The sequence below is a fragment of the Malaclemys terrapin genome, chromosome 21 (assembly GCF_027887155.1).
Source record: "Malaclemys terrapin pileata isolate rMalTer1 chromosome 21, rMalTer1.hap1, whole genome shotgun sequence".
Taxonomy (NCBI): domain Eukaryota; kingdom Metazoa; phylum Chordata; order Testudines; family Emydidae; genus Malaclemys; species Malaclemys terrapin.
In genome coordinates, this window is record NC_071525.1 from 5,711,125 (window position 1) to 5,732,309 (window position 21,185).

Genomic DNA, 21,185 nt, shown 5'->3' on the forward strand with positions numbered 1-21,185 from the left:
CCAGAAGTAGCTATTCCATTCAACTCCACAGAGCAATCACACTGCACCAAGATACATGGGAAAGGGGCCCGCCTCTTCCACTCGCCCCCTCCCGTGCCAGTGCTTCGGGATTATGCTCACTCCTGGTCTAATCCCTCCATCTCTCTCTGTAGCAATGTGGTGGCACGCTCCCAGGGCTGCCCAGAGCGGGGGGAGCAAGTGGGTCAATTTGCCCTGGGGCCCCCATGAGATTATAGTATTCTATAGTATTGCAACTTTTTTTTATGGAAGGGGCCCCTGCAATTGCTTTGCCCCAGGCCCCCTGAATCCTTCCGGGCGGCCCTGCACTCTCCAGGGGCGCCGGACCAATGTGCATTGTGCTGAGAGCCGCCGAACCAAACTGCAAGCCCTGCATCTGATGGAAACCACTTCAAGCCAGGGTCTGTCTCCTTAGGATGAGTCCAGTGCATGTTGCTGTACAATAAATACCAGCCCCTGGGCACTGCAGGGCTGGGCGCGATTAACACTTGATCCTTCGCTGCCCTGCGCCTTTGTGTTCCCGCTAACACCCCTCGCCAAGTCACCTAGTTTTAGGAATCTTAGTGACCTGCCTGGCAGCAAGGCCTCCAGGCCTCAGCGGGGATCATTCAGTGGCAGCGTTAGGCCTCTGCAATGGCGGGGGCCCTCAAGCAGCAAGGCCCCCCCCACCCGCATGATGAGTCAGTTACTTGGCCCTGGTGACAAAGCAAAAGCCAAGGTGAAGGGTAATCCCCCCCCCCCCCCAACATGATGCAGGGATGCAAACCCTGTCCAGCGTGTTGGACAGCAAAGTGGTAGCCCCCCACTCCCACAACTGAGTTTTGCAGGGGGCTGCTAAAGGATAAACCAGGGGTGCTGGATCAATGGGGGGCTGAGAACCATTGGACCACATTGTAAACCCTGGATATGATGGAAACCACTTCAAGCCAGGGGGTGTTCCTGCCTCCCCCCCCCGCACGTGCCACTAATTCCAGCACCTCCGGGATAAACGGCGCCACTGGCCCCATTGTGCCGGGCACCGCACTGACCCAGATTGAGAGATGGTCTTTGCCCCATAGTGGCTTACAAACCAACCAGACCAGACAGACAATGGGGGGAGGGAAAACTGAGGCACAGAGCGGGGCCGCGACTTACCCAGCATGACCTAAGCAGGGCAGTGGCAGAACCAAGAAAAGAGCCTTGCTCTCCCCAAGTCTCAGACCAGTGCCCTACCCACTAGCCCACGCTACCTCTCACGTGGCAGGGCTGTAAATGACTTCACAAGTCGCAGAGCAAGGGAGGGGTGTCAGATACTCAGCGTCTGCCCAGGGTCTGTCTCCACTGCATTGTAAAACTGGGTCTGTGGCATCCAGGCTTGTGGGCTCCATGGTGCATTGGCAACCTGGGCTAACAATTGCTAGACCCATAACACACCACTGTGGCAACAGCTCCATACTGTGCTACACAGACCTTCTGACTCGGGTCTGCGGCTTGAGTTGTGTCCACACTGCAAAACGACGGGGCTTGGACCTGCGTCTCAGTGGGACTAGGGCTCAGACCCCCTGCCAGGTGAGTCCTAGGATTCAGATCCTGAATGATTGCTGACCCCATCACATACAGCTTTGTGTGTAGACAGTACGGGGGGGTGAAGGTTGGGTTCAAACCTGAGCCTAAACCCAGGTTTACAGTTCAGTGTAGACATAATCCCAGTTTCCCCACCCCCATCCTTGCCTCAAAGATTCATTTTGGATCCCATCAAGGGTGGAGGTGGGAAGTGTTGGCTAGTGGTTAGAGCAGGGGACTGGAAATCTGGACTTCTGGCTTCTACCTCCAGCTCTGCCATGGGCTCCCGACATGCTCTTGGGCGAGTCCATCCCTTGCTCCATGCCTCAGTTTCCCCATTTGTAAAATGGAGAGACCGGCAGGGACCCGCTTGCATGAAGCCCTTTGAGGATGGAACCTGCTCCGTGTTTGTATGATGATCGCTGTCTCGGGTTGTTGCATGAGTGATATCTCACAACCACTGCCAGCTTCTTGGTGCCTACGCCGGGAGATTCAGTCATGCTAAGGGAAGAGATGAAAAGTGGCCAAGGTCTGAGGCCACCAGGCATAATGGGCAGATGTGTGGGTGCGCGTGTGTATGGCTCTCCACGCGGGGGCTGCGCCTTCCAGAGGCACCTCATCGGAAGCTTTTGTAATCCCTTGTGCCTGCCCTGCACTGTTGCCATGGTTACCTTGACTAATTGTATTCCTATCGGTTCCGAATGCGCTAGGTGTTAGCGGGGAAAAGTCAGTTTCCTTCATAATTCTTCAGCCCCAGAAGACCTTTGACCTCAGCCAAACCCGGGCGGTGGATTGGTTAAAATTGAGTTGTTGCTGTTATTGCAATAAGGCCAACTGAGATCAGGGCACCGTTGTGTCAGGGGCTGTACAGACATTCCAGCTGGGAATGCTAGGGGCTGGACAGACACAGGCCTGGACATACGCACAGTTTTTGGACCGGTATAACTGTGTTGGCTATGGGAGTGATTGTTTACCAATATAGTTAATACAGCCCCTACTGTGTCCACAATTATACTATATAAAGAGGCCTTATATTAGTATAGGTTATTCCCCTTCCCATACAGGAATAAGTGATATTTAGGCTTTCAATGATTCGATTTTTATCTGTAAACGTCAATTTCACCGCACCTACACACAAACCTATAAAAAAGTCCTTCCATTGATGATTGAAATTCACGAAGTATGAAAAACGCTGCTTGACTGCTTCTTGGAGTTTGATCGAAGGAGAGTTACTTTGCATATTTTGCAGGGGATGTTGGCAATTTGTGTTTTAACGGTCATAAAGCTCTAACTTTTTGAATCTCAAGGTTGACTGTTATGAAATAATTATTGTCTGACCCCTGCCGTCAGGGCCGGCTCCAGGCACCAGCCGAGCAAGCAGTTGCTTGGGGCTGCCAAGGGGAAGGGGCGGCACGTTGGGGTCTTCGGCAGCAATTCGGCGGAGGGTCCCTGTCCCTCTCGGAGGGAAGGACCTGCCGCCGAATTGCCGCCGAAGAAGAAAGCGGCGCGGTGGAGCTGCTGCAGATCGCGATCACGGCTTTTTATTTTTCGCCGCTTGGGGCAGCAAAAACCCTGGAGCCGGCCCTGCCTGCCATTGTCTGACCTCCCCACCTGAAATTTCTTCCAACTGTAAAAATTTAAATTGATAAAAATCAGCAAAAAATGCTTAAAAACAAATGATGATATTATCCATCAAAATGATAAGAACGTAAGAACATAAGAACGGCACTACTGGGTCAGACCAAAGGTCCATCTAGCCCAATATCCTGTCTTCCGACAGTGACCAGTGCCAGGTGCCCCAGAGGGAATGAACAGAACAAGGAATCATCAAGTGATCCATCCCCTGTCACCCATTCCCAGCTTCTGGCAAACAGAGGCTAGGGACACCATCCCTGACCATCCTGGCTAATAGCCATTGATGGACCTTCCTCCATGAACTTATCTAGTTCTTTTTTGAACCCTGTTACGGTCTTGGCCTTCACAACATCCTCTGGCAAGGAGTTCCACAGGTTGACTGTGCGTTGATTGAAGAAATACTTCCTTTTATTTGTTTTAAAATAACAAAAATTGAGTTCTGACAGGCCTAGCTATACTGGTATAAGCAGATTTATACAGCTATAACTCCACCCACAGTCAGGGAATTGTACACGCTTTAACCGTACTGGTATAGTTAAAACACTATGACTTTTGTATGGAGAAGGCCCTTGATTGTGGGTTTAAAACCGAGTTATTATTATGGGAGTAATGCCAGCAGAGATTAGAGCACCATTATGCTAGGTGGTGTACAGACACGGTGTCTGCCCTGCAGAATTCATAGTCACAAGATAAGTGATTTGCCCAAGGTCACACAGCTGGTCAGTAGCAGAGCTAGGCATCAAACCCAGATCTTCTGACTGGTAGTCTCCAGTAAACAACCCGTAGGCTGACATTTGAGAGAGAGAGGCCCTGACTTTATAGGCTCACAGCTGGAAAACTCATTTCCCATCAATTTCTTGGCTTCATTCACCCTGCCTTTGCTGTGTGATTTGGCAGGCTTAGTCAGTGTTCTTTGGTTCCCATGGCTTGATGCAGGATGGGCTGACACCCACGTCAGTGACCATAGCCCTGCAACCATCTGTAAAGCGGAGTGACACCAGGAAACACATATGGCCAAGTTGGGCCAGCGGGACTTGCGCTATAGGGATGGTATGCATTAGCTGATTGCCCTGGTAAGTTACACAGAGGCAGGGGGTAGGAGAGCTGGCTTAGTGGAGAGTGGGATTCAGGAGACCCGAGCTCAAATCCAGAACTGCCACAGTCCTCCTGTGTCATCAAGTCATCTGTCAAATGGGTATAATCCTTCCTGGCCTCCCAGGGATGTTGTAAGACAGAAGCCTGTTCATGATTGGGAGATGCTCAGCTGCCATGGTGAAGAGGGACACAGGAATGCGTCAGGTTCCACAAGACCCTGTTTTCAGTTGCTCCTCTTAACTTTGCCAAACTTTAACCATCTGGCTGGAATTTCCCATGCCCCAGTGTCTGCCTCCAGCTGATTCTGTGGTGAGAGACGTTATCGGCTAAAGCCGCATGTGTCTTTCAGGGAACGAGATTAGTTACAGAATGTCTACATTGCTAGTTTTAGCCCCAGCATGGGAGCCCGAGTCAGTTGATCTGGGTGCTGAGACTTGCTGCCCCGGGGTGGTTGGTTTTTTGCAGTGTAGATGTCAAGGGCTGACCCCCACCCTTCTCACTAACACCGGATGGACTCCGGAGCGATTCCCACTGAAGCGGATGGCACCGTGCCGGAGTGAGAGCAGCATGGGGGGACTGCGGAGTCTGGCCGGGTGCCTGCTCGCCGTGAGAGCTAAGGTCAAGTGTAAGTAGTCTCTTGGCCTATTAAAGTGTCTTGATGTGTTTGGTCTTTTGGCCCCGAGATGAAAACCTTGTCTGTGTCTCTTGGACCCTGAAGCACAAACATTATCTCCTAAGCTAACATCTGTTCTTATCAGTTGAATATCTGATATGTCCTTTATTTGAGGACTGTATATTAAATTGATTTTTGTGAGGCCTTCCCAGGATCCGAACCCTGCAGCTCCGCCCTCCCCCTCCCCCGGAGCTCTTCCATGGCTATTTGCAAAGGGATCCAGGTGCCGGCCTGCCAGTGAAATTCAATGGTGGTGAGGTTCCTAAGTCCCTTGGGCCCCTTTCACAGCCGACATTCAGCCAGGTGGAGAGAGGAATGATTTATTCTAGGACCATAGAGAGGAAATGAACTATGAAACTGGGACAGCTGGCCGGGGGAAGGGGACTCTCTTTCTAGACGTTGGTCGCTTTCTTTCTTTCTTTCTTTCTTTCTTTTTCTTTCTTTCTTTCTTTCTTTCTTTCTCTTTCCCTTCCTCCCCCCATCTATCTTGGTTGCCAAGGCAACTTCACAGCTGGGCCTGCTTCCAGAGCCCCGCTTCTGCTGCGGATTGAGACTAGAATCCCGGCTCCCTGGGAGCAGGAGGTAGGAGCCAAGCGCATCTTCTCTTTGCTTCTCATCCCGGCACTAGCCAGGTGCTGGCAGTTATTTTGGGTTCCCCCCTCCCCCCTCGTTGCTATTTTCGGCCGCCCTGTTGGAATCGGGGTGGAGGGGAGAGGGAGATGAGTCACCCCATCTGCAGCGCAGCCAAGGAGCCGCTCGGCAGAAAGCATCCTCCGGGTGGGGGGCTGGCGTCAGAGGTGGCAGGGTGCTTCGTCCTGCTACAAAGAGCGGCGCGGTGCGGCTGGGATCTTTCAAAGAGGTACCCGCACCCGGGGCCTGGATCCTCCAGAGGAATCAGCACCCAGAAGCCTCTCCCCGGGGCAGGTTCCCGCGCTTTGGAAAATCCGGCCACTTAATTCGGTGTCCAAATGGGAGCTGAGCTCTTGTGAAAATTTGATCCTAGGGCAGAGCTTTTAGAAACCCCTCCAATCTCAATATACTATTCCAGACACACACACACTCTCGCACGAGTGTGTGTGCAAATAGACTGTAGGCCAACGCTGTTGTGTGGGCTGGAATCGAGCTACATGGCTGGAGTCGGGAAGCCCTGATTTCATGCTCTAGTCTGGCACAGGCACCGGGGAGAGGGGCATTGTGACAGCCTCTAGGATATTATATTAAGATTGGAGGGTTTTCTAAAAAAACTCTGCTCTGGGAGTTATTTCGGGGCAGATCTCTGGCCTGTGCTCTATGGGAGGGTCAGACGAGATGATCAAAGTGGCCTTGTAATCAATGAATATGTGATTATATGATAACCTGCAATGTTGGGGGTGGGGGGGGGAGCAAAAAGTGGAGGACACAATGGAGCATATGGACCTATAAAAAGTCAGGGGGAGGGGGACAAGGTCAAAGGGCCTGCCCCATAGCAAATGACACCCCCGTAGTCTAGGCAAGGCTGACAGATCACACAAGCACACATCTGTACACACACACACACACACACACAGAGCATCAGGAGAGTCTCAGCTCACAGACCCCAAGTCAGTTTAGCTGGACGGGGCTCCCCACACAGGCCCCCGCCTCTGCTTCTCAGGACCCGTATAAAGGACGGAGCAGCCCTGGTCCAGGGGAAGGGAGATCTGGATCATGGGGAGGGAGGTGTGAAAGCTTTAGCCAAGCAGCCATGGTCCCTGCAGCTACCCTGCTCTACGCGCCACCTGCCTTAGCTGCAAGGGGCTTGTTGGTGCGCTTTTCAGAGCAGCGATCCATGGCGGGGGGGGAGCCCCCCACTCCAGCATGGAGTCCCCTTCCTTCATGCTGTGAAACCTTTAGCGGCGGCAGCCAAAGCGCCTTGCGCTTGGCGTGAGGAGGCCGCAGCGTGAGATGATTTGCTCACCCTAGCAACTTCCCTGTTGGGTCTGACATTTACCACCCCCTACCCTCGCCTGGGGACAGAAGCTGCAGCCGAGAGAGCAGTCTCGGGGATGGGGGACAGTGTATGTCTGCAACTAGCAAGCTGGGGGGGAGCCCTGCTGATACCCCTCAATCCTGACCCACGCCTCCCTGGCTAATCCATCCCTGGCTTCCCGGTCCCCCAGAGCTCTGCCAATGCACCTCAATCCTGACCTGCAGACTCCGTCCTAGTCCCGTTTAGTGTCGGCCCCCCTCCTCCGAGCTCTGCTCATGTCCCTCAATCCCAGCCCCCATATTAATTCAGCCTTGGGCTCCCTCCCCCACCGGCTCTGCCAATGCACCTCAATCCCGACCCGCAACCCCTTCCCCGCCCCCCCCCATAGTCCAGCCCTGCCCTGGGATCCCCACCCCACAGCACTTCTCAATCCCAACCTGCAGCCCCCTGCTCTCCCAGCCCTAGGCCCCCTCCCCAACCTCTTTCTCCTGATTTGGGAGCACTTTCCCAGTTCGGATATATTTGAGTGCCAAGCCCCACTTGAGCAGAGACAGTTGATTTGTGTTATGTGGCTAAACATCCCCAACAGGTCAGCTAGACACCCACACGATCTCATCCCAGCCTGCATCCTGAGCGGGATTTAAACCTACAGCAGCCATGCGAAAGCACTAATCTCCTATTAGAAAACGGATCCAGCCTCATGGTGTTGCACTAAACTCCTCTATCTGAGGTATTTATCCCGCGCCAATCATCGTAATATCAGCACATCTCACAACCTTTGACACATTTATCCTCGCAACCCTGCATGTGAGGCAGGGCAGCGCTGCTATCCCCATTGTGCAGATGGGGAAACTGAGGCACATAGCGGCTAAATGACTGGCATAAAGGCCAGAACTGAATGCAGGTCTCTTAAGTGGGAGGCCAGCCTCCTAACCATTGCTCCAGCCTTCCTCTACCAGCCTCGAAATCTTTCTTTAAATGTCAGGAAGATCAGTGGCCTGTTTATTGTGAGGGCCTCGTTTGCATGCAGAAGCAAAACAGCAAGGTGCTGACTAATCAGAGGAAGAGGGAGAGCAAAATTTCATCTTAGAACAAGGAGTACAGAAGAGCTGTTCCTGAAAGCAGCCAGTTCTTTGCTATTTATATCTGTGTAACTTGGAGCAGATCTGGCTCCTGAGATAGAGTAGGGTGGAAAATCCTGTATAGAGCTTTGTATTGTCAGGAAATGGATGGTTTTGTTCCTATTGGAGAGGCAACTTCAGGAAAGGCTGAAGAAGGGAGCAAGGGAAAGCAATGGAAGAGATGCATCTCAGGTCCTACAAGCTAATGCTTGGATGGGAGATCTCCCATGGGGGCTCCACACACTGGTATCTCTCTAGTTCTGATGACCTGTGTCGTTGGCAGTTTTGCAAGGCCCCATGTCATTAATAGTTATTTGTCCCAGTGGAAGGGGGCAGTAGCTGTCTTAGCTCTGAAGCCCTTTGTTTTACTGTCGGAGGTCATCAGCCTTGGGGACCGATGCTCTAGCTGGCTGGGCAGTAGCAGTGAGGCAGAGTTGAGGATCTAGGCTACCCAGGGAGCTTTGCATGCTCAGCTGTTAGGGTAGAAATGCCTAGAGAGATGGCTCCAGGTCAGACCATGCTGTCAAACCTGCCACTCAGGGAACCCCAGTTCTAGAGGCCCAACCTCAAAGGGCAGGTTTAACAAGGACAGTAGTAACTTAAACCCCCGGCCAATAGGGAATCAGGGGGTTTCCCCCTTTGGGGCAGTCCCAGCCCAGCACACCGCAGGTCCCTCCATCCACCCTAACCCTCTCCTCATGCACATGTAATCCTACACTGTCCCCATGGGGTTCCTGTGCCCCTGGCTAGCAGGGCAGAGCAGTGTGGGGGAAGAAGGCAGGGCAGAAAGAGTGCTGGCGGCTTGAAGACCCTCCTGAACTGTGCAGGGCTCTGCTCTACCTTCCTCTGCTCCTTCCACACACCCCTACACTTCTCTCTCCCTTCTCTCTCCTTCTCATCCATCCATCCATCCATCTTTCTTTCTTTTTCTACTCCATCTATCCATCTTTTTTCTCATCCATCCATCCATCTTTCTTTTTCTACTCCATCTATCCATCTTTTTTCCCATCCATCCATCCACGTTTTTCTCTCTTTCTTTCTTTTTCTACTCCATCTATCCATCTTTCTTTATCTCTCTTTCTCCTCCATCCATCCATCTTTTTTCCCATCCATCCATTTCTTCCTTTTTTTCCCCTCCATCCATGCTCCTTTCTTTCTTATCCATCATTATCTCTTTGTCTCTTTCTCTCTCCTCCAGCAAAAGTCTCAGGCCCCGCCCCTTACGCCCGCCCCCTCCTCCGTCCTTTGATTGGCCGCGGCGCGCACCACTGAGCGGCCGCCTTTGGGCCCCGCCCCTTTGGAACGTTGTGTAGCCAGATTCGCTTCCGGGCGGAACCCACGTGGAGTCGTCGGAGAGGGCGGCGCGAGCCCGACCCAGTTGCGCGGCCCGGGTAAAGCGCCGATTCGGTCCGGTCCGGTCCGTGGCGGCCCAATGGGAGGCGGGGAGCGGCTGGCAGCGCCCCGCCCCGACACACCCCTTCCCCGGGGCCCGGGAGCATCTTAATGAGCATCGAGCCCGGCCTGGCCTTGGCCCGGTGCGCCCGAGCCCTGCGTCCTGGGCGTTGGGTGTCCTGCACCGTGCACTGTGCACCAGGGGACCCCGACCCTGCGCCTCATAGCCTCAGTTCTGAGCCCTGTCCCACGCGCTCTGGGCCCTGTGTTAGTTACCGAGGTGCTGGAGCATTGGGCTTGCACTGTCCGCTAGGAGCCATTCCCTGAGCGTCATGCCCCCTCAGCTCTGAGCCCTGCCCTGTGTACCAGACGTGCTCATGTAGGAATCCAGCTCTGCGTACTCTGGTTCGTGCCCCATCCACCCTCCGCTCTGAGCCAGGCGCCCCGGGTCCCGGATTGCGCACCCTTGTTCTCTTACATGTACCACATCAGGGCAACTTGCGTGGTTGGCTAATGCACAGGTTGGACACCATTTAACCCCCCCCTTAACGTGCAGCAAGATATTAAGAGGATGGCTGCAGGGGGTTGTAGGCCTAGCAGCAGAAGGGTGAGTACACCGGATAAAATGGAAGGCGTGTTTCCCTATTAGTGTTGCAAGGAGCATAGAGCAGGGGCGAGCATACTATTCTAGGCTGCGGGAGATCTGGGTTTAAGGCCTTATTCCCCTGTGGCTGTCTGTGTCTCCATCGGTTAGTCCCCAAACTGGGGTCAAGCACTGCTCTGGAGGTGCAGAGAATAAATCAGGTGAAGATTTTTGAGGTGTTGAGATTAAACTAACTTCCTCCAAGCGAGGGGGCCCTCATGTTATTACGTGCAGGGTGTTCCTAGCACGGAGCACAGGCCCAGGGCTTTCTGGGGCCGTGGCTTTGGGAAGATGCCATTCTCTAGGTTCCCGAGGATCAGAAAAGGCTCTCTCATCCCCTGTGCAGGTCTCGGCTGTGTTGGATCCCAGCTCTATGTCCACTTCTTCTCGCAGAGCGAGCCATGGCTGGAAGAGGAGGCAGAGGGAGGGGTCGGAGCCAGATGACCTTCAACGTGGAAGCTGTGGGCATTGGGAAAGGCGACTCGCTGCCCCCATCCACCCTCCAGCCCTCACCGCTCTTCCCTGTGAGTCCGTCGCGTCGGGGGCCCGTTAAACGCACAGTCACTATGGCGTGGGTGAAAGGTGCTGGATTGGCAGCACTGGGGCAGGGAGAGTGGTGGGACAAACCTGCCCCGCACGCTGCCCTGCCAGTGCCCCTCCCTTGACCTGGGGGGAGTCTACGTGGCCTTTCAGCCCCCGGCTAGCGAGGCGGCCGACTGGTGCCAAAGGCGGATGTGGAAGTGTGTCCTCTGGGAGCCGAGACCCACCAACTCATGGCTCTTCCCCAACCATCAGGAGGGAGCAGCTTCTGGGTGCTGCCAGCCTGGAATTTAAGTGAATCCAGGCTGTAGATGAGGGATTCTCAATCTTTTTCCTTCTGAGGCGCCCCCCCGCAACATGCTATACAAACTGCCCGGCTCACAACTACTGTTTTTCTGCATATAAGAGCCAGGGCCAGCGTTTGGGGGTAGCAAGCAGGGCAGTTGCCCAGGGCCCCACGCCACGGGGGACTCTGCGAAGCTAAGTTGCTCAGGTGGCGGGCCTTGGGTCACCGGGCTTCAGCCCCATGCGCTGGGGCTTTGGCTTTCTGCCTTTGGCCCCAACCAGTCTAATGCCGGCCCTGCTTGGCAGAGCCCCTGAAACCTGCTCGCAGCCCCCCAGGGGCCCCCAGAACCACTGGTGTAGAGCAGTCCATAATGCACTCTATAACATCTCCATAGCTCCACCCTCCTTGCATCTATATATGCAAACACACACGCATCTGTGCCGACACTCACATACAGACACACACACCAATGCATGTGTACAGACACGCCCATCCATATGTATGTACCTGTTCACACCCCTGCCTATGTATGTACACGCACGTGCACCCACATGTGTACGTCTGTGCATAGATACCCATGCATATGTATGTACATACACACACCCATGCATACATCTCTATACATGGACATACACTTACAAATATGTACGTACACACACACACACAGAGGTACATACACACCAGTATGTTTATATGTCAGAGCTGGGCTCAAACCAAAGCCCCGGATCCTAACTCCCTCCCCCAACTTTAGGGGGTTTGAAATCCAGGTCTGGATTTCACAGCTGGGCCCCTCCTCTCATGATGCTGGACCCTTGCGTACGTATCATCAGCTTGGCAACCCCAGCTTTGAAGTTGATACTTGCTTCTCTCCCGTCCTGTCTCTGTAGCCCATGGAGTACAAGGCAGTCCCTCTGCAGACGGGTGAGGAGGTGGAATACATGCTGGCACTGAAGCAAGAGCTGAGGGGAGCCATGAAGAATCTGCCATATTATGTCAAGCCGGCCGCCCCCAAGAAAGGTACCGGGGGCAGCTCCAGTTGATTTAGGACCAACGTTTTAACTGGACTTTAAACAACTTAATGCAAATGAAAACACTGGGCCTGAATTCTTAGTGATGCTAAAGTCCTTTTACCCATGAGGCGGTGGGACCCAGTGGCTGGTGCACATGGCTAGGACAGATGAGACCTGAGTTCTGTTCCTAGCTCCTTCACTGACCTGCTGGGTTACCTTGGGCAACTCACTTCCCGGCCCCGTGCCTCAGTTTCCCCATGTGTAAAATGGACCTACTGATAAACGATAGGGTTTTTTATTATGATTATACCAGTCAGCAAGCATGAAGCAGCCTTAAATATAAGTAATACCCATTTTAAGGCCCCTTTACGCTTCCAGACTGGTATAAAGGGGCTTAAACCTGGTCTGTGCTTAAAACTTGTACTGGTATAACTCTGTTGGTCAGGGGTGTGATTTTTTTACCAATATCGTTATACCAGTGCAACTCCTAGTGCGGACGCAGTTTTATCAGGATAAAGGTGCCTTCCACTGGGCTAGCTTATTCTGGTATAGCTGTACTAGTATAAGCATTTTATACTGTGCCCACACTACAGGGGTTGTATGGCTTTACTACACCGGGATAGTTAAATGTGTAGACAAGGTTTGAGTTTAACTAAGCCCTGGTCTACACTGCGGGGGGGAGGGGATGATCGATCTAAGTTACACAACTTAGCTGGACTTACCGTGGTGTCTTTACCGCGGTGAGTCGACTGCTGCCGCTCCCCCATCAACTCTGCCTGCGCTTCTTGCAGCGCTGGAGTACAGGAGTCGACGGGAGAGGGCTCGGGGATCGATTTATCGCATCTAGACTAGACGCGATAAATCAATCCCCCGCTGGATCGATGGCTGCCCTCCGGCGGGTAGTGTAGACATGCCCTGAGAATTCAGGCCCATTTATATGCTTATTATAAAACTGCAGTTTTGACCTCTGTTTGTATGTTTCTTTTCAGATGTTGAGCGCTACTCAGATAAATATCAGATGTCCGGCCCCATTGATAATGCTATTGATTGGAACCCAGGTATGCATGGGAATATTTTACAGTCTAACCCTTGCTCACCTCTCTCTTCAGAGTTTTATTCCGGGAAGACTGTGATTCACAGCTGTGGAGAATTGCAAAAAACACGGCTTGGTTTATCACCTTTATAACAACACTAGAGACACAACAATATGGCAGGACAGGAGAGCCAGTCAAACTGAAAGGCAACACATAGAGAAGTGGTGAAAGAAATTTTTTTTCATAGTCTGTGGAACTCTGTGCCACAGGATATTGCCAGAGTAAAAAGCATAGAGGATTTAAAAGAAGTTTAGACATTTATGTGGATAAGAACAGCCACAGTTCCATTAGATAGATTGATAAATAAGAACAAATGATGATAGGTAGACAGAGAAATGCATATGGGAATGGATAGATGAGTGCAGGTGCAGATGCATAGATACATAGATTATAAACCCTCATACTTCAGGGCACAAACCAATCACTAACTAGTAGGAAGGAAGAAACTTCTGTTATTCCATTGTTGTCCACTCGAGGGTTTATTGCACCTTCTGAAGTAGCTGGTTCTGGCCGCTCTCAGAGCTGGGCAATTGGAGTAGACGAACCATGAGTCTGACTCAGTCTGGTGATTTCCTTATTTGTCTTTGCAGATTGGCGGCGTTTACCGCGGGAGCTAAAGATCCGAGTTCGAAAGCTCCGGAAGGAGAGTGAGTATTAAAGAAAATAATGATTAATGCAAGGTCACCCAGCAGAGCAGGGATTAGAACCACAGCTCCCGAGTGCCTGGCCAGTGCCTTATCTACCAGGCTACACAGATTAGATAGGGGCTGCATTTTATTCCTAACAGAAGAAAACAAACATAATCCTTAGCCTGTGCTTGCTGTTCCCACAAGAGCTCCTATCTGGCTTCCTCCTAGCTCCCTTCTGGTCCTCTCATGCGCAGGATTGGAGGCAATGAGCCCCACCTGGTCTGGTTTCTAGCCTGAGTCAGCAGAATAGCCCTACCTCCTGCCAAAATCCAACAGGGTGACCTAGCACATAACCCAGAACTGTAGCCCAATAATTAACGAGGTGTGTGTGCCAGCATCAGGCCAAGCCCTTATCCCAGCAATGGGAGCTTATCGTGATGCATGAAGGTAATGAAATCAGCTCTCCCACTGCCCATCGCGTGCTGTCCCCCAGGAATGCCCCATTGTCTGGCTCTGTTCTGACCTCCTCTGTTCCTCGGGGATAGGAACCACCATTCTGATCCCCAAGCACAAACAGCGGCTCCCGGTGGACAAGGAGGAAGCCATTAAGAAACTGGAGGTAACGATGGTTTCCGTCTGATTTCCTGGGTGGGGAATCCTTCCGCGCCACGGCACTGCTGGGCATCAGAAGAGTATTATTTCCATCCTGGATTGCTGAACTACCCCTCTGGCCCCGTCCGCCCCCCACCCCCATTCTGTGGCACACTCATTCAGGTAGCCATAAGGGGCAGCTATGCAAAGTGCCCCGCTTCGGGGACATCGCGCGTGCCATTACTCACTGAGGCACCGCAGTACCCCAGGATACACGTTGCAGATGGCTGTGTGTGCCTGGCTGTGCTGTGGGTATTTGGCCAGAAGTGGCTGCATTACAGCGTGGGTCGCCGGGGAGCTGAAGTGGGAAGTGTCAGGCTTGCAGCTGATGGCTCCGCAGGGTGGGATGGAGCCAGCAGGACGCCGGGGCGGTGACGCAGGGAATGGCACAGGAGCGTCGCTGCCGCTTGATCGTCCTCTGGGTTTTTGTTCCTTATTAAACCCCAGACCCTTGAGAAGAAGGAGGAGGAAGTGACGTCGGAGGAAGAAGGGGAGAAAGAGGAGGAGGAGGAGGGCAAGGAAGAGGAGGAAGAGGAGTATGACGAGGAGGAACACGAAGAGGTGAGGCGCCTCCAGAGAGGCCGGCCAGCCGCGCTCCCTGCAGAGCTGTTGTTTGTCGCTCAAGTCTCTGGACCCCATCCTGCACCCGTTGATCACAGTGGTGGGAGCTTTGGCTTGCCAGGGACTGCAGGATCGGGGCCCTTTATTCCCATGGGAAGCAGCTGGCTGGAGGGTTGAGTTGGGCAGGTCTGATGCCAGTTTGCAAGTGTCCCCGTTGCAAACGTCACCGTTCCGGTTGGCCCCAGTCTCGGCAGAGAGGCTGAACAAACGGTTTGTTGGCCCCTAGCACTGGTCCTTCCGGGGTAGGGTGAGGAACGGGGGCAGCGTGGGGAAGCCAGGGCCTGTTCCCCAGCATTGCACTGCAGTGTCTCGGCCCAGACCGGCTAAATTCCATCCTACCTCCCTGACTCCCCGTCCTCGTGGCTTCCATGGGACGTGCCCATCCCTTCCACTTCCTGTCCCAAACTGCAGTGTTGCTGCGCGCTGTTAAACAACCGCCCCGTCCTACCCAGCAGCGGCTGCACTCCGGGCAGGGGAGATGCCATTGCTTGTCCACCTGGGGCCATTGACCTTTGCCCTCACCAGGACTTAGCCTCCTTTTCCCCGCTGGTTCCCTAGGAGACGGATTACATCATGTCCTACTTCGACAACGGGGAGGAGTTTGGGGCCGACAGTGATGACAACATGGACGAGGCGATATACTGAGGGGAGCCGGGTTGCACGGATACCAGACTGGCGCGGACGGTGCTCGGACGCCTGGGGCCGCGGAACCCAGCCGTCTGCCCGCAGCAGGGACGGGTGTGCCACGTGGGTGATGGCCGATCCCTCAGGGAAGGGGGCGGCCGTGTCCGGGCTCGCTGGGGACACCCCCATCCTTCCTCCAGCTCGGTCACCATTTCTGTCGCCGCAGCGGGAGGCTTGGATTCAGATCAGCCGCTGAGGCGTGGCCCTTTGCTTCCTGCCTGGCCTCCACCCCTCTTCGAGTGGGCCAGATGGGGGTGCTTATGGGTTCTCAGCTTGGAACCCTCCAGAGGAAGATCTCTCGCTTCACCCCTAGGTGGTGCTCTTGATTCATTTTCCCAGCAGCTGCTTCTTGGAGGCGGATGGAAAATTCTGCCGGGATGGATAGAGAATTGAACCACAGCTGACATAACCAGCATGACCGAGTGACAGATATCCTCTGCCTTCGGACACCCCACTCACCCACCCCCAGCTACCCCAGGGGGTCCCGCCTAGCTCAGCTGTGGGAGAAACTGACCAGAACACCATCCTGGGACTGTAATGTCCTGTGTTAATCAGCATCTGCCCCGGAAGAGGAGGTGAAACCAGCATTGAAACCCAGCAGGGAGTGGTGAGCGGCTCTCACCTCCACCTCCCCGTCGTCCAGTCCGCTTCACTCCCACTTGCCTCCCCCTGCGACCTGGAACTGAACTCCGGTCCAGCTGTTTGATCTGGGCTCACGGAGTGGGGGGGGCGTCTATTTCCGGGTTAGTCCAGGGTTTTAATAGGAAACCTCATTGCACCACAGGCGCGTAGGGCTACAAGGGGGAACATGAATGGGACTGTTCTGCAGACCCACGTCCCTTCCCAGTCCTGGGCCTGATTCTCCAGGGCCTGATCCCTCGTGCAGCCAGCCGCTTTGCACCACTGTGAACGGCCTGGTGGGGTGCGAAGTGGGAGGTTGCACCAGCGTTTTGCACGGGGGTAAACAACCACACCAGATGCAGGGCCACGAAGAATCGGGTCTTTGGGGGGGTGGGGTTCACAGAGGATTTTAATCCCATTTCAGACCCTGGACAGTCACCTGCTTTCCTGCCTCCCCTCGCCCCAAGGAGTCACCGGCTGACTTTGAGGGATCCCGCCCCAATCCTGGAGGTGCCCTATAGAGGTTCCCCATGTGGGGCTGGTGCCTTGACATGCTCTTGAGGCTTGTCTCAGAATGGGGTCCATCCTGCTTCACATCAGCCTGGCAGTGACTTGTATCTCCCCAGTCTGCAAAGTTTTAATAAATGAGGGTGTTTTTACTGTCCCTTTAAAATATTTTAGAGCGGGTGGGTTAATAAAGGAGTGAGCGTCTCCCTCCCCCACGATGATTTTATGCTGCTTGGTGGTTGTAATGTACTTTCCCCCGCCACATCCTGCCTAGCTTATAACCCCCAGGCCCTGCAGCCCCTCCCTTCCGGAACTGAGCCAGGCTGCAGGGGCGGGGTGTTTGGGGGAGGGGCAACTCCTTGGTTTGACCCCCTGTTGAAAGAAACTGGTGAGTGCCCCCAAAATGTATTTGGATGAGTTTTAAAGAAAGATTCTGCACACAGAATTGTCTGTGTGTGTGGTGTTTGTATACGGGGTGTTTGTGCATGTGTTGTGTTTTGTTGTGGCCTTCTCACGTGTGTGAATTTGTTGTGTTTGTGTGTTGTGTGCTGCTTGTGCGTTTCTGCATGTGGCGCTTTTGCACGTTTGTAAGGGTGGGTGTTTGTCTGTTGGGGGCGGGAGCTGTGATGTGTATGTCTGCGTAAATTGTATGTTGTGTGTTCCATGGGTTTGTGTCTCTGGTATGTGTGTGGGACGGGGGATGTGCATGGGTGTACGTGTGTCGTGCATATGTGGCATGGGGGATGTGTGTGGATGTGGATATGTGTGTGAGTAGGCATGGGGGATGTGCATGGATGTGTTTGGTGTGTGCGTGTCTCTGGTGTGTGGCACGGGGGATGTGCATGGGTATGTGTGTGTGGTATGGGGGATGGGTGTGTATGCGTGTGGTGCGTGGCACACGGGATGTGCATGTGGGCACGGGGGATGTGCATGGGTGTGTGTGTGGTACGGGGATGGGTGTGTATGTGTATGCGTGTGGTGCGTGTGGCATGCGGGATGTGCATGTGTGCACGGGGGATGTGCATGGGTGTGTGTGTGTATGGTGTGTGCGTGTCCGTGGTGTGTGTGTGTGGCGCGGGGATATGTGTGGGTGAGTATGGTATGTGTGTGTCCATGGTGCGTGTGTGGCATGGGGGATGTGCGTTTGTGTGTATGGTATGTGCATGGCTCTGGTGCGTGTGTGGCACGGGGATGTGCATGGGTGTGTATGGTGTGTGCGTGTGTCTCTGGTGCATGTGTGGCACGGGGATGTGCGTGGGTGAGTGTGGTGTGTGCGTGGGTGTGTATGGTGCGTGGGCATTCCAGTTTTAGACTGAATCCCGGCAGACCAGCCATTGTTCACCCTCGTTCCCTTCACTGCCCTCCCAGATGACACTCCCTGTGCATCTGATTCCGCAGGGTGGGCTGGTGGTTTTCGGATAGTCATTCCTGAAGGACCCTGTAGCCCATGGTCAATGCCTCAAACACTGAAGTCCTCGCCAGGGAGCATATTAGCTGCTCCCCACCACACCTGCAGCACTCCTGCAAGTGGGCCAGAGAAACTGGTTTTATTGGGAGCTTGGGGGCTGGGATCAGGCAGCGGGAGGCGCCCAAAGCCCTGAGATCCAAATTCTCCTTTTGGAGCCATCAATGCAAGTCCATGGAGTTGAAGCGAGCAGAATTTGGATCCCAGGGTTAATTGGAGGGAAAGGGATGGGTTTGGAACGGAAATGACATACAACGAATGTACCTAGATTGGAAGCTCTTTGGGGCAGGGCCTATCTCTTTGTTCTGTGTTTGTCCAGCACCTGGCGCCATGGGGACCTGATCCATGACTCCAGGGCTTGTAGGCACTATGCAGTACAGATAGTAGAAATAACAGGGCCTGATTCCGAGCTTACTTATTCCGGCGTAAATCAGGAGTCAGTGAAGCCACATATAGGTGTCAATCCGGTGTGAGATCAGAATCTAAATCTTGAAGAAAACAGAGTCACACAAGAGACTAAACTCTCGCCAAGTGTGAGCTGAAGCCCTGAAATCAACTGAAAGGTTACCACTGATTTCACTGGGCTTCAGATCGGGCCCCGGAACAGCAGAGCAGCCAGAGATAGGAGGAAATCATTTGGATTCCTCTCTGTGAAGCTGTCGTTGAGAAATTCGAAAGCAGGGCTGTGTCAGAGAGAGAGAGAGAGAGAGAAAGTGTGTGTGTGCGTCTGTGTGTGTGTGTGTGTGTGTGTGTGTGTGTGTGTGTGTGTGTGTGTGTTTTTAAAGAAGCAGCCTTTGTTGTCCGTACTCGGCCGCTAGGTGGCATCAAAGTTTGGTCGACTTGTTGCAGCTTTTTAACCTTGTCTCTTTTTAAACACGTTGGTTGGAATAAAAGGATTTGTCTGTTGCTAGCCCGTCTAGTTCTTTGCGGTCCGAGCTGGTGGGATCTTCTGAGTGGGATTTGAACGACGCCTAACCCTATTCCTGGCTTGTGCTGTGGACCCTGGGCAACTTACCCCCTCTCTGTGCCTCAGTTTCGCCTTGCACCTTCAGTCTGTCTGTCTTTACGGGCGTGTCTCCACTCAAAAGGGGTGCTGCTTTAACGAGTCTAGTTTAACGGGATCGTGAAAGCAGCCCAGTCCCCCTGAGTGTGGATGCAGTTATACCAGTATAAAAGTGCTCAGACCATCCCGAAAAAGGGAGAAGCTATACTGGTGTAAGGCACCAAGGGGGGGTTGTACCCCTTTAACTATCCCAGAATAGCTACAGTGGGACAGTTTTGTGTGTAGTCCAGCCCTAGACTGCGAGCGCTTTAGGACGGGGATTGTCTCAGTCAACGTCTGCTTCTTCCACAAGCCCATTCGCGAAGGTTTGACAGTGGAGCGTTCCTGGTAGCCCTCCAATCGCAAACCCTCCTAGCGGAGATCCAGCTTCGGCTCTTGCCGGTATCGCTTATACCAACTCCCCGATCGAAAGCAGCTGTGTTTACACTGGGGCTTTGGCCAGCACAGTTAGGTTGTTCCGGGGGGGGTATTTTTCACACTAACCAGCTGATCTATGCAGGCAAAACTTGTAAGTGTAGACCGGGTTTAGGAATAACGGTGTGTTCCTAACTCAAGGTAAAATGCGCGGGAAGATGAGGCAGTTTGCTGTTGTCACGTGGTTGGCGGGACGAGGGAAAACCTACGTTCCCCTGTAATCTTTAACTCGACCTGCTAACTGGTGGGACAGCTGCAAACGGCCTTGTCTTCCCTCGGACCGGAACGGGCGTTGGGAGCACATCGTTGTCGCTTGGGGATGTCTGCATTCCGACGGGGGATGTAATTTCCAGTGCTAACCTGACGACGTACCGAGGGGCTCGCGGCGGCTAGCCGTTGGTGCCGGTGTGGTTACACTGCTGTGGTTACTGTGCTCGCTGGATCCCAGCTCCGGGCGGGTACATCTGCTTGAACTGGAAAGACTGCGAAATGCGGGGCGATTGAGACCCGCCCAAGCCCTCCTGGATCTGGCTCCCAGCCCCAAGGCTCGGCTGTGGGACCGAGCATGCGTGTGAAATTCATCCCGGGTTGTTTGTCTCCCTCTCCGAGAACAAGTCCCTGCAGCCGGGCCTGCGCTTGATCGATCGCCAAAGCCTGGATTGTCTGGCTGCAGCGGTTGTGTGTGTGCGAGCTCTGGCCAGGCAGGAGTTGGCTCTGGCCAGAGGAGGCAGGTGGGTGGGAAACGGGAGCTGTTTACTGTACGGAGCTGTGCATGCCTTTCTCCTGCAGGAATGTCCTCTCAGCCCTGTTTTCCAGCTGCTTTCCAAGAACTTTTATATTTAGCCACTTCCAAGAAGCAGCCAGGCGTTGGAAGAGCAGAAGAGGGGAACCGCCCCTTTTCCGGGGCTTATTCCACGGAGGAAAAACAGCTGGTGCTGGACACAAATGGGATGAGGCGAGATTTCCACGGGGCACAGAAAGAGTGCAGGGTTCTCTGCCTTTGCCCCAGAACCTCAGCTGGCACCAATGCCATCAGTCACTGATTTACATCAGCATGGGATCTGGGCCCATTTACCAGCGGTTAATTTTGCCCGTTTATCCTCTCTCCCCTTTTTCGTTTTCTCTCTTCCTTTTTCTCCAACTTAATTTCTTTTGCTTCCCTGGTTTCGCTCTCTCTCTCTCTCAGGTCTTGTCTACACTCAAGGCCTACCCCTGCGGCTCTCCCAGGCTAGTTAAATCAGTATAACCCCTGGCATGCCAGCCGTTCTAGTGGTAAGAAGTTGCCTTAGAACAGTGTTGTTTATTCCCATACAAGAAGGAGCATTGCATGGAGAAAGCCAGTGGGATTTAGGCACCTAAGTCACCTAAGCCCGTTAGAAAATGTCCCCCTCTGCCCACTTTGCACTGGGGTGGGCAGCTGCCCGAGGAGCGAGGCAATGGAAAACGAGGCCTTGGCAGGGTAAACCTTGCACCGTGCTTTGGGTAATATTTATCTTGCCCTTCAGTAGCGCCTTTTGTCTGAGGTTCTCAAAG

The 21,185-nt window shown here is 53.6% G+C and overlaps 1 protein-coding gene across 4 annotated transcripts; it reads left to right on the plus strand.

Annotated features, from left to right (window-relative positions):
* The first annotated feature begins 9,368 nt into the window (after positions 1 to 9,368).
* POLR3GL (RNA polymerase III subunit GL) lies at positions 9,369 to 19,085 on the plus strand. Of its 4 annotated transcripts, none has more exons than XM_054011288.1 (8): positions 9,369 to 9,423; positions 10,414 to 10,591; positions 11,781 to 11,910; positions 12,893 to 12,961; positions 13,588 to 13,644; positions 14,172 to 14,245; positions 14,725 to 14,838; positions 15,457 to 19,085. In XM_054011288.1, exons 2-8 carry the CDS (start codon positions 10,469 to 10,471, stop codon positions 15,541 to 15,543), a joined length of 654 nt encoding a protein of 217 aa, XP_053867263.1. In that variant the 5' UTR covers positions 9,369 to 9,423; positions 10,414 to 10,468; the 3' UTR covers positions 15,544 to 19,085. The 4 variants fall into 4 exon arrangements, with proteins under 4 accessions (XP_053867263.1, XP_053867265.1, XP_053867264.1 ...); XM_054011290.1 differs by having other exon boundaries at positions 9,374 to 9,423; positions 10,461 to 10,591; XM_054011289.1 differs by lacking the exon at positions 9,369 to 9,423 and adding an exon at positions 9,437 to 10,031.
* Positions 19,086 to 21,185: the final 2,100 nt, after the last annotated feature.

Excerpts from the sequence above, each read along its gene's own strand:
- POLR3GL (XM_054011288.1), top strand. The coding sequence starts at position 10,469 with ATGGCTGGAAGAGGAGGCAGAGGGAGGGGTCGGAGCCAGATGACCTTC. Across the intron at positions 12,962-13,587 it reads TGCTATTGATTGGAACCCAG|ATTGGCGGCGTTTACCGCGG; the intron begins GTATGCATGGGA and ends TTGTCTTTGCAG. Across the intron at positions 14,246-14,724 it reads AAGCCATTAAGAAACTGGAG|ACCCTTGAGAAGAAGGAGGA; the intron begins GTAACGATGGTT and ends ATTAAACCCCAG.